This window comes from Crassostrea angulata, chromosome 5, assembly GCF_025612915.1.
Source record: "Crassostrea angulata isolate pt1a10 chromosome 5, ASM2561291v2, whole genome shotgun sequence".
Taxonomy (NCBI): domain Eukaryota; kingdom Metazoa; phylum Mollusca; class Bivalvia; order Ostreida; family Ostreidae; genus Magallana; species Magallana angulata.
This window is the reverse complement of record NC_069115.1, coordinates 47,189,736-47,202,291: the sequence shown is the minus strand read 5'-3', so window position 1 is coordinate 47,202,291 and position 12,556 is coordinate 47,189,736. Positions and strand designations below refer to the sequence as shown.

The 12,556-nt window shown below is 33.9% G+C and overlaps 1 protein-coding gene and 1 non-coding gene across 4 annotated transcripts in view; both read left to right on the top strand.

Annotated features, from left to right (window-relative positions):
* LOC128184255 (epithelial cell-transforming sequence 2 oncogene-like) overlaps positions 1-12,556 on the top strand; it is a 38,576-nt gene that overhangs the window by 412 nt on the left and 25,608 nt on the right. Inside the window, exons 2-19 of one of the 3 annotated variants that reach the window (XM_052853676.1) lie at positions 3,369-3,611; positions 3,808-3,843; positions 3,996-4,235; positions 4,528-4,668; positions 4,923-5,016; positions 5,224-5,471; positions 5,731-5,888; positions 6,229-6,373; positions 6,654-6,769; positions 6,963-7,150; positions 7,604-7,693; positions 8,025-8,225; positions 8,548-8,654; positions 9,147-9,230; positions 9,557-9,671; positions 10,045-10,110; positions 11,371-11,454; positions 12,217-12,386. In XM_052853676.1, coding sequence (XP_052709636.1) covers positions 3,402-3,611; positions 3,808-3,843; positions 3,996-4,235; positions 4,528-4,668; positions 4,923-5,016; positions 5,224-5,471; positions 5,731-5,888; positions 6,229-6,373; positions 6,654-6,769; positions 6,963-7,150; positions 7,604-7,693; positions 8,025-8,225; positions 8,548-8,654; positions 9,147-9,230; positions 9,557-9,671; positions 10,045-10,110; positions 11,371-11,454; positions 12,217-12,386 — 2,493 coding nt within the window. In that variant the 5' untranslated portion in view covers positions 3,369-3,401. The remainder of the gene's footprint in view (positions 1-3,368; positions 3,612-3,807; positions 3,844-3,995; positions 4,236-4,527; positions 4,669-4,922; positions 5,017-5,223; positions 5,472-5,730; positions 5,889-6,228; positions 6,374-6,653; positions 6,770-6,962; positions 7,151-7,603; positions 7,694-8,024; positions 8,226-8,547; positions 8,655-9,146; positions 9,231-9,556; positions 9,672-10,044; positions 10,111-11,370; positions 11,455-12,216; positions 12,387-12,556) is intronic. The other 2 variants (XM_052853677.1, XM_052853678.1) reach the window with 2 other exon arrangements.
* On the top strand, positions 7,408-7,502 carry LOC128186414 (Z30 small nucleolar RNA). The gene has a single exon (XR_008243947.1). It is a non-coding gene; the product is annotated as a Z30 small nucleolar RNA (small nucleolar RNA).

The following is a 12,556-nucleotide window of genomic DNA, read 5'->3' as shown; positions in this document are numbered from 1 at the left end:
GAGAGAGAGAGACTTTAAACGAGGGTTGGGTGGGTGTTCATGCAGCATGTTTTGTCCCTTGTCATCTAGGGGTTTAAACTTTGCCCGGATTATTAAAAAAATCATAAGTCACATACATAGAGCTCTTGATCCCATTGTTATTATTTACATGGGTATTAACTCAATAGAAGCTTGTTAAAAGGTGACAAGTTGAATTTTTAAAGGTTGATAGTTACATTTCCATTCAACTAATGACAGTTGACAGATTAACTGAGATCAACCTATTCCAAAACATATTTTAAATCTGCCTTCAAATATATAAAAAGTAACTATTTCAAAAACAAGTTTACTTTGTGAATTTAATGTTTGGCAGATTGGTCATATAGGGAATATATCAATCACTTTTTATATTGCAAAAGAATGATACCGGTATGTAAATACCATGTTTATATCAATTGGTAAAAACAGTATTCGGTAGTGAGATTCCAATCATCTATTAAAATTGAAAATCAATCGTTACCACATTTACCGTATTTCACGGAATTTAGGTCGATACGGTTTATTGGGCGAAGGAGGCCGTTTTTAGCCATAATATAAAAAAAAGTAATATGTAAACGGTGTGACCGTTGGACCGAGCGCAGATTTAACACTGTTCAGTTTGATTTTTGTAGAACAAATTAAATTTATTTAAACGCACACAGTAGGATCCGCCTGGTTGCCTACTCAAATCATTAGCCAAAGTTTAACTAAACGTCGCGTGCTCAGTCTACATTATGACGTCATGTTTCAGACGTAAACCGTACACGTTTTGTCTTCGGAAATAACCGAAGAGAGTTACGTTTATCCGAACTTATTTTTATTTCTTCTTTCATTGTTTATCAATTTGATTCATATAAATGCCGCGGTAATAAAACTGAATACTTAATTCAGTATCTAAAAGATCAGTTCCTTGATGTTAATGTTTTTATTTTCCATCTGATAATTTGATAAGGCATACATAGAACTAGTCGTGTTTTTTGATTGAAACACTATTGAAACTTATCTGGCGCCCTTTTTTATTTCTTTTAATTCAAATTAACTTCTATGGAAACACTGGAACTTATTTTAATCGAGTTTAGGGGTAATAAACATGGATAAGTACCAGTCAATCGATGATCGAACTAACTTTTTGAAAACAAAATGGCTGCCAATATGGCGGCGCCCAGGGCTGGAAGAAATTTTTTTTGGCCTTAGTACCCCTGATTCAACTTTCATTTTTCACTGATTTTCTTATATATACGTGTTACCATTAATCCTCGCTTCGCGAGGCGGGCTTCGCCCGCCTCTCGCTGCGCTCGGTATAAATAGGTCGACTTCGAAGAATTGGTCGAAAAATTACCGCTAGTTCTAATGAATAAATGGTTTAATTAAACCAATAACGTTATCATATAGTAGCCTTTAATCTTATTTCACAGTTTTAAACAAAAGGGAAATAAAATGTATTTCTTGAAAACATCGTAAGAAAATGTCTGAAATTGCGTCAAAATTTTCAAACCAAATAATTCAGTACAGCCGGTTTTAATTTATGATCGTTTTTTATTACTTTCCTGCCATGTGTACAAACTGGTGTTAACCGGGGGATAGTAACCTAGCCTGGAGGAATGACTACGGTAGCACATGCCACCCTGTGTCTCTATGTGCCTTTTTACTGTGTATATACACACGAGTCAACCTCTGATCTTATTGAAGCCTGCAGGCATGAGTAGCACGTGCCGAGAGTTCAACTGTGAATAAACAAAGTCAGCGCTACCCAGACTGATTTCAGAGACACCTGGCTAAAATTTCATCGAAAGTTTTATGTTGAATATACAGAAAAAAACTTGTTCATGTATTCTATTATGAAAACAAAATGGTTTTTTTTTATTTCTACCCGACGATATTTCCCCCCGTAATTACACTTTGTACGGTTCTCATTTTACTTTTACCACGCGAAATCGATTTCCTGTTTATCGTAAGCACACGATCAAAATGCATGATTCAGTCAGTGATCTAAGTAAGAAATGTAAGAAGAAATAAATCTATTTACATTTAATTTTGTTTAAATGATAAATTACTACAGTATATTGATTAAAATCCACACGATTTTTACACAGAAATTCAAGCAGTATTATAGTAAACACTCATGATTTTATTGGAGGGTTGCATAAATTTTTGCAAAATTCCAACCAAAAAAAAAAACAAAAAACATAAATTGGGCGAAGCGATGAATAGGGCGAGGTCCGCATGTCAGGGGAAAAAAGTATCGACCTAAATTCCGTGAAATACGGTAAGCGCTCGATTATAAAAGGTAGTACGTTTCATTATGATAATTCGGTTGAATTAACTTATTTTCCCTTTCAACGTGTTCAACAAGCGCATATCATAAACAGAATATTCGAAATGCAAGCTATCAAAACCCATAAAAGGCTGAAAATGGCTGACATGTCAGACGAGATATATTCTTAGCTGGGAAATAAAGCACATTTTGGGTTTGGATGTTCAGTTTCAAAAAAGTAAATGATGAATCCCCTACTAAAGAAAATCTCTTGAATACAACATTTCTATGGCAAAAAATGCTTAGTAAATTAAAATACAGATGGTCTAGTAACAAGTCGGTTAATTGTATCTTGCTTACTATTTTTTTTTTTTTTTTACATTTTTTTAGCATTAAACTATAAAATATAAAAACTTCCAATTATACATAAAAATTCTATATCTTTCAGTTTGAAATAGTGACTTTGACACTTAATTGATAACTGAATATGAATCTTCCTCTAGTCTTAGGTGTATTGATGGTCACTTCCAGTTAATTAGAATGTTGCCAAAATGGCAAAAATTGTCCAACTGTTACAGAAGTAATATTACAAATCAATTCAAATTTTTTCTCTACAGTCTCAAAAATTAAAGAAACTATTTATTTAGTCTATATATTAAGCTTAACTATTGTAAAGTCAATAGCAACCCCTATACATAGCCTGTACACAAAAATATAGTATGTAGAAACAGAACAAATGTAGATTGATTTATCACTGTATTAATGTCTATAAGATTCAGAATACATGTATTGGTCATGAAATATATTTGACCATTGACGACTGTAGAATTATGTCTTACATACACCAATTTTTGATGATTGAAGGAATTTTAAAATTTTAAACAAACCTTTATCGTGTTTTATTTCAATGAAGAAAATATAAACAAATGATAAGAGTTAAAAATCTTTTTTGTAATAAACAAATATCTAATTGATCATGCAAAGTGGGGTTTTTATATATATATATATATATATATACACACACACATCCCAAGTTTTATACATTGAAAATATTTTATTTAACATATTAGAATTATATTACCGGCAATGATTGTAGTAACTGCTGTGAAAACTAACACTACCCAAGATCATGGAAGAATTGGATAAACGGACGGAGGAGAAGGCGAAGAGAATGAAAACGTCAACCCGCCTACTGACCCAGAACAACGAGAAGATTCTGGGTCAGAACACGCTTCGGAAACAAGAAGTGGTGGCAGAAAACCAAAAATTCCACACCAACAAAATGAGAACCTACGCCAGTGCTTGGACACCAGTGGTCAACAAGCCAGCCAATGAGCAGGTAGTTCCATGAATTAATTTTCATTGACCATACCTGTTTATTAGTCTGTACCTCTTTCTTTTGTATTTTATCTTTTTGGTTTTAATGGTACTCCATGCAAATCAACATTAACATCAAGGTTTCATCCTTGTGGAGGACATTTACTGATATGTAATGCATGTGCTTTACTCTCAGAATACTTGTTTGTATGTTGCAGATATTCAATGAAAGAAGAGATCTCATTTCCCATTGGGTATGTGGCAAGTTTTCTACATCAGTAACATGCATCTAATATTCTTCACTTAGAAATGAGAAATTATAGTAAATTTGAGCAAAAAAACATCAAATCAATTTTACATAGAATTTTGGTAATTATAACTAAACTGAATACCTGTTGTATTTCAGTTTGACTTGTGGACGGACTCGCAGAGGAAGCGATTCTTTGCCACGGTCTTCCATCAGTGTAAGCGTACTCAGTACAAATTCATACAGAACTGGTTCCAGGATAACGTCCCCCTACAGCACCTTGATTTCACTACCGTGCTCCCAAAGTTCCTGTCCCTGTACATCTTTTCCTTTCTGGACCCCAAGTCTCTCTGTCGCTGTGCCCAAGTTTCTTGGCACTGGAAATTTCTGTCGGAACAGGTGATTTTCCATTTAAAAGGAAATCTTTTCAGTCAATTGAATTTTTCTAATTTGCCAATTATCTACTGGTATTTAGCAAGTTTTAGCATGTACCAGTACTGAATATTTTTCCTTTGATTTAAACACTTTGTATGTAGATGATTGGAAATTCTAATGAACTGAATGGCAGAGGAATTATTTCTAAAAAATATCGCTCATTGATGAAAACCTTGTACAACATTAATCAAACAAATAATATATAAAGCTTACCTAAGAGGACTGTTTCATATTAATCAATGTTTTCATTGTACAGGATGTAGTATGGATGCCTAAGTGTTTAAACTATGGCTGGTTCCTCCCTTATAAGGCACCAGACAATGAGTTTGGGGCCTGGAAGAAGTATTATCTGGGGTGTGTTCAGACCCCAGACTACAAACCTGCTCTTGACTTCCAGGTAAAAATCCTTGGTCAGATTTACTATCAGTTGTGAATAGCTCTGACTTTTTACATACATGTAGTAACACAGAGAAATGTAAAATTTTGCTTGCTCGAATCTAAGGCAATAGATATAACATTTTACTGCTAATATGTTCAATGGGTTAAATTCATAAGCAGATACAGTGCCAGCTGTTGTTCTCTGCTAATGAACCTATGGAATTAAGAGCAAAAGTCAAATATAAGTTAAACAGTTGAATAAATGTGTTGTAGGAATCCAAGCCAGTCCGAAGTCAGTCCCCACCCAGAAAGAAGAAGCAGCCCAAGTCTGCCCGGGGCTCAGGGAGGATGTCTCCCACCAGCAGTAGTCAGTAATTCTTGTTTGACTCGTACTTTTATACTGAAAAAGTCATTGTCAGAAATAACCTCTCTCCCATAATACAATAGACAGTTAAACTTTTCAATTCATCATTTTTTACTGTTTTAGTTTGATCACTAAAAAAAATCTGAAGAAAAGTTTTGTATTGAAATCCAAAAAAGGTCAATCAAACTCCGAAATATTGCCATTATTCAGGTACAGCAATGAAGATTCGACCCCCATGGGTCTCTGCTTCTTTAAAGCCAAATGACCTTGATAAGTCCTTCTATGCCTTTCTCCACGGAGCTAACCCCAATGACCCTAAACTACCCAAGTCCGCGCTGGTCTATCACAACAAGTGGGGCATTGTCAGGAAAAACCATGAAATGGCCCTGAGCAAGTCCCATGATTTTGATTTAGGCCTTGGATCCGCCCACAGAAAGGAGGGACACAGACTCATGACAGTGGGTACAATTACAAAAACGTCTGATCAAAATATGAATACTGTGTTTAATCTATTATTAACATGAATTTATTAGAATTGTTGAAATATACAGTTTCAAGTTTAATGCTTGTTTATGTTTTTATGAACATTTTGATTATATTGATTGACCAAACAATAAGCTCAGCAAAAATTGGTGCTCAGCGAATATTGAGAAATGATGTGTATCCTTTATAATCTTTGCTCCACTTCTTGATGTGTTGGCGTTACCTATGTTGTAGTCAGGAGAGGACCATGACCTCAGTAAGACTGCCCAGAGAAAGTCGCTGTCCGAGGTGATGGACATGATAAACCTAGAGGAGAGGCGCAGGAAACAGCTGGTCGACTCCCCCTGGAACCCTCCAGTAGTGGGCAACAAAACCAAGCTCCAGTGGTTTGGGTAAGAACAGGGCTGTAGTGTAACTAAAATTTTGTATTTTCCCACAATATTCTTATAATTGTTTTCTTTCCCAATAAACACATGTGGTTCATTGACATTTGATTGACATGGATTTTTGTTAAGTGCAAAGTTACAAGAAAACATAAAGTAATATCTTCTTTATAAGGAAGTCCATGGCAATATGTGCTTAACCAGTAGTGAAGAAATCCTATAAATCTCCAACAATCTTTCAATTGAAATATTTTACTTATTATATATTTATATGAATGACAAATGTTTTAATTAATTCTTCAACAAATCTTTGTTGTATTTTTTTTTATTAATCTTGCATCCATTTTAGAAATGACACTATGATGTCAGGTTATGAGGCCTACCCCACGTCCACAGAATTTCGGACCCTGAGTCGAACCCTCCCCCTGACCGGGGTGGATGAGATTGACCACCCTCGAGTTGTGTTTATCTCCTCCAGGGTACCTGCTGCTGATGTGAGTACAAGGCCTTATTCTGACCACCCATTGTGTACAAATATTTCTGTAACTTTGTTATAAGAAAGTATTTCAAAAAGATAAAAACTTTGGGTGGATTGTTTATATACATCTTTATTATTGATATAAACAAATCTTTAAAAAGAATTTTAAAAATTGGGGGGGGGGGGGGGGGGTCTTAAGTTGAGGAAAAGCTGAAAAATTAGTTTTACACCATCATTTCCTAATGTCTCTAGAGTTCTTTTGTGATTGTCTTATGAATTCTAAACTCTGTTTTCAGTTGTTGGTTGACGCTGTGTTGTTTGGTGTGATTCCTATTGTGTATGAATACGAGGGAACAACATCTGAGGCCCTGATGATGAAGCTGGAAAAAACTCTTGCAGGCCGAACAGCAAGGTACGATTTTCCAAAAAAAAATCCCCTTGGTTTTTGGTAGTTTAATTATCAGTTACTGATTTTCTGCTGACCTCTTGCTCCCTTCATGTATTACTGATTAAAAACTACATGGTGAAACAAATTTGAAGTAATAACCAAGACCGAACTTTGGGGTGAAATAAATATAAAATGGCTTTTTATTTATTCACTTTAGGAGTGTTGGATTGTTCTGTCACTCGGAGGAACCCGGTGAGCTACGATTGGCCCATGGCTGTACCGTTACCATGGATACATTATACCGAGCTGATGTTCTAGACTTCTTCTCCAAAGTCTGCAGGAGACACCTTCTCCCCACAGATCAAGGCGGCCAATTTGATATTTTTGTCCCTTTGGCTGCTTGTGGTTAGTTTATAAATTAGATGATTTAAATTTTAACATTGATACAGTTGATGAAAATTAAATCACAAACTTGAAACTCAAAACCTAGGGTCACAGGTGTACTGTGCCAGCATTCTAGAACCAGCCACTGGGTACAACATTTGATTGATTAATGAGCCCTGATTTACTGTATTGATATTTTTAAACTGCTGTCATTGAAATGAAATAACTAATGTTGGATTCACACCAATCTGTTGGAGATTTTTACTCCTGTGGAGTCTGTTTAATGATGATTAGATCAATGCCTGACTTGATATCACCATAATGCTAAATGGTGTTGATCAAGATATGACTAATTAATCTTCTCTCTGAAATCAGACTCTAAGATTCCAAGTATACTTAATAACTTCTGCATATCTTTAAAAATAATGGCTCATTGATTTTAGATATGTTCATGAAACCTGACTATTTTTACAGAACCGGGCTTGGAGATTGTTGTACAGTTGAGCATAAGGACAGAGAGGCAGTTCTCTTCTCCCACTGGTATTATCGGAAACTTTAATCATGGTGAGATTAATATAAAACAGATAAACATATGTAAATGCATGGAGAAATTCTCTAACTAAAATTGTTAGTAGATGTCTTTCATACTAAATCAAGAGGCTAGTTTATTAAAATAGCAGATGTTTGAAATATTTGTGTTTCTTTTTTTTTATCTAGCGAAATTTGAACACTAGTTTATTTCACAAGTGACATTCTTTTAAAAGAATATAAGAACCACGATTGTTTCAATTGATGATTTTCACCCAAGTACCAAATTGTATTTAACAGCAGATTATAATTAATTTATCACAAAATTCTATTGGGAGGGAATTATCAAACCTTGTTACATTTTTAGTGAACTCTGATTGGCTAATTCCCTACAAAGAGGGCAGGCCAGGGGCAGTCACTCAGCCCCCAGAGGTGTATTTCTGTCAGAGCAAGTTGGATGTGTGGTCACACGTGGCTGATCAAGCCATTGAGGCACTGGCTTCCTGTAAACAACACCTGGGACAGTTCCTGGAAAATACACACAGGGATATTGTCTCACAGCTCACAGGTATGCAACAGACATTTTATTTTTATCTGTTTTGCAAATTTATGAGTTTTGATTCTAAAATGGGAATTATTTTTTTGTGCAATTTAAATTGATTAATTTAGGGATGATATTTAAAGTTTTGTTTCCAAGATCATACCTCAGTTGTGCATTTATTTACTGTGCTGTTTGCATATGCTGTTATGTATATATCACAATCTACTACTGAGTTTGGAGAAGTCATTGAACTTGCGCTTCATGTAATTGCTTTATACTAGAATACAACATACACCAGGTAATTATTTACGTACAGTGAATGATTCATGCCTCGTTTCTCTGGGTACAGGTCAGCTGGTCTTTGATATTCTGGGACAGACTGAGATCCATGGGGTGAAGAATGTCACTAACTCCCTGTCAGAGGCTCTGGTACAGCTGGGCAAACAGGACAAAGATGTAAGACTTCGAGTACAAGGGAAATATTGGGGGGGGGGGGGGGTGATTGATGAGAAGGGAACTTGTCTATGGTACCTTATATTTTCCTTATTCTATATTCTATGCAGATATAATATTGTGTTTGTGAAAAAATTTGTTCTGATTTCCTACCATTTTTTCTCAATAATAGAGAGAATAATAGCAATTTGAAAAGTAAATGTGTTAATCATGGCATATTTTTAAAATTTACTATAAAGTGATCATAGTAAAGATTATAAATAAATTATTATTAGTACTACCTCTTCTGAAAGGATAAAAGAATAATCATTGAGAAAACCAATTCCTATTCTCTAGCTTTAATCAGCTTTAATCAGTCATATATATATATATATATCATGACATAAAAATTATACAAAAACACATGCAATTCCTATCTCCTAATCTTTATAAGTTTCATTTTATAGAAATATGTTAAAATAAGTCGAGTAATTCATGGTGTGACTGGTGTTGTAGGTGAATCCCCTAGAGTTTTTGGGACAATACCTTTTAGAGAAATCTGGTGTGGATGACTTGGCATTCACAAGCTCACTGGAAAAGGTAGGAATTCATTTGATATTCAGCTGAAGTTTACTAAATTAAATTTTTACATGTATTTTAAATAAAGTTCATCATTTCAAAATGCTGTTTGTGCAGAGGAAGATGCTATTGTTGCACATTTTAAAACAAATATTGAGTTCAGAAATACCTAATAAATCGGAGTCAAGTACATGTCACAGGGAATATAAGTCAAGAAGCAGTCATGTAACTAAAAAATAATTTGATTACATGTAATATCTTCCAAAATAACACAATTTTACACTGATCTAGAATATCTTTTACCTCTGTTTTGTAAAACACCGTTTAAATGTCACCTCTCTCCACAGTCCCTAGTACCGGCCGAGGACTATGAGGACGAAGATGAAGAGGTCACGAGGATCAATGGTCAAGGTCAGACTGAAGGTCAGGAAGAGGAAGGGGAGGACAAGCCTGAGTGGGGAGGTAAGGGAGGGACTATATCTGATAATGCTTACACTGGTTATGGACAGATTCTAGTGCATCAGCTGGTTTCAGCTTGATATTATGTACTGTCTTGAGAATCAAAGATTTACTCGATGGAATAATCTGAGCATTGAGCATGACATGTTCAGAAATTGTCTGAAGTCTTAATCATGAAGGGACCGCTTGTTTTGCTGAATACCTTTTCCTGCTTGAAATTCTTGTACTTAGAAAATTTAAGAATCCCATACAGAAAATTATATCATTGAAAGCATGCCTTAGCTATTTCTTTTTATATCCAATGAATGTCATGAGAGATGCTATTGAGTTTTGATTCACTCCACATTCTCTATCTCTCTGTGCTTGCTTGATGCAGACATTGAACCAGAGGATCAAGAAATAGAGCATTACTACTCACAGCACCATGATCATGATAGGAATGGTAAAATTGCCCATCATCCTCTAGAGGGACTGTATCAAAATACTTCATTTTCAAAAACACTTTCAGACTTCTGAATTTGAAGTACCCTTCACAGATGGACAGACAGAAATTGTTTATAAAAATTGAAAACAAAAAAAAATAAAAATACAGAGATTCCATATTCAATTCAATTCCAATTTTTATTTGCATAAAAATTGGGATTCAACATTTGATACAGTTCCAATATTTATTTCAGTATTCACATGTGAATCATACACTTCCTCTATTTATTCATGTATATGCTTTATAGATAAGTTATATAAAGGTTATATATAACTTATAATATAGCCTTAATCTTAATACATTATACTCTGTACCTCTTGTATATAGTCTTCACTTACCTAGCTGAATATTCTTATGATTTGTTAGATTTCATCATTGTAATTTATCATATCTGCATGTACCGGTATATCCAAGGTCTTCAACATGTGAATAATAATTGATTTGCTTTTTAATTCATTTCATGCATGATACAGGCATAGATTTATATAATCATGCATTGTACATACATAGACCAGATAGGATTTATCATTATTTTTGTTTCAAATTGCATGTTGCTATTTTCTTGAATTTTTGTGTTGTATTAGACAATAACTCGAAATATTCGTTCATTGAATATTGTCCCAACAGAGAAAGAAATTATATGTAATGAATTTCCTTGAATCAAACAAACACATTTGTTATATTGTACATTATAACCTTATTTGACAGTATACTTATTGTGCTATTTAGAGAAGTGTCTTCAGTATTTAAAAAGAAAAGATAGTTATTTTGGCATGCACAAGTTAAGTTTTTGTTCCTATATTTAATCTAATAGAAAAAGGTTTCGAGTGGTTAATTTTTATTCGATGTATAAACGTGTTTCATTTATGAAGAAATATCCATGCATCACAATTTGTGCTGTTAGTTAACTTTAATTTGCATGCAAGAAAATTTTATATAAGGTTTGCCACAGCCTGGACAACTTCAAAATTTCCAGTGCAAACCATATTCAATTTTCTCATGGATTTTTTTTTCGTATTTTAAACAACTCGGTAAAAAAAAATTGTTTCACATTGCACTAATTTATCAATATCAAAAGATCACATAGACAAGTATTATATAATATAATTCTATATGCAGTGTCTAGGTATCAGTACGTTATATAAGTATATATCAATATGTTTGGTGGTTGTCACTTATAAATGTATATGTACATACATATTAAAACAATGTCTGTAGAACCTCCCCCGCTGGAGAACACGGAGCATCAGTTACACGCCGACCAGGAGGGAGAGGAGGTCCCCAAGAATGCCAGTCTGAGCGGTATATCATTGCGCAATACCTTATGTTGTAGTCATCAATAGTAGTTACTGCACATTAAGGCTTTTATAGATTTAACACTGCGATGCCTTGTTTTATGACCGATTTCTTTGTTTATGTGTTCTCTTAGTTTAGATGGTATTTAGTTTGTTTTATAATGATTTCTTGCATATACTTAACCTGTCTGGTTGGAAAGAACTTTTATTTCTAAACTTTGCTGGTTTCGAAGTTTTTATCATTCATGTAATTATGAATTACTTTTGCTTCTGTTGTGCTTTATGTGAATACAACTAACACTGTAAATTTTCTGCCTTTTTACTTAAAAATACCTGTTTTGGTTTTTTATTTGAGTCATAAAGTATAGCATATGACTTGAGATTTTTCAACATTCCTAAAAGCTTTAGTTTTCACCTTATTTATTTTCAAGGTTTTTCTCAGTACTTTGATTATATGACATCTTTTTAATTTCTTTTAATATCTTATACTTTTGTTTCTAGTTTCAATAAAGATATGGCAAAAAATAAAACTAAAATCTTTTGCAAATATGTAGTATGTTAAATATATGTATGCATTAAAAAATGTGAAAAATTATTCATTTGAATTGTTCTCATATACCAACTTAACATGCTATTCACTATTGAATATTTTTAAAACTTTACTGGGAAATTAAGGTTCACCTCAGTTTTGGCTTCAATAAAATACTGTATTTTAAATTAAAGCTCATTCTCTTATATGGAGATGAAATATTGTTGAATTGTTATACAGAGACACTTCGACCACCTGCAGACATGCCAGAGAAAGCCCAAATGGAACAGAGTGAAAAGGAAGAAAACCGCCGACAGCAACGGCAGAAGCGACAGAAACTGGTTCAAGAAGCAGAGAATCTGCGGGTCACATTTGGGTCCATGAGACTAACTGGCAAATATGAGCGATTGGTAAGGAGCATGATTCTAAATGATAAACAAATTGATCCAGACATTAGTGATTGGCTACCTTAGTACTATGCTTTTTATGAAACAATGATAACATGTTGCTGGTTTGCTTGAGGTTTCTCAAAATATATTTTTTTTTTTAAATAAGATAAACATAAAGAAAAGTAAATCGT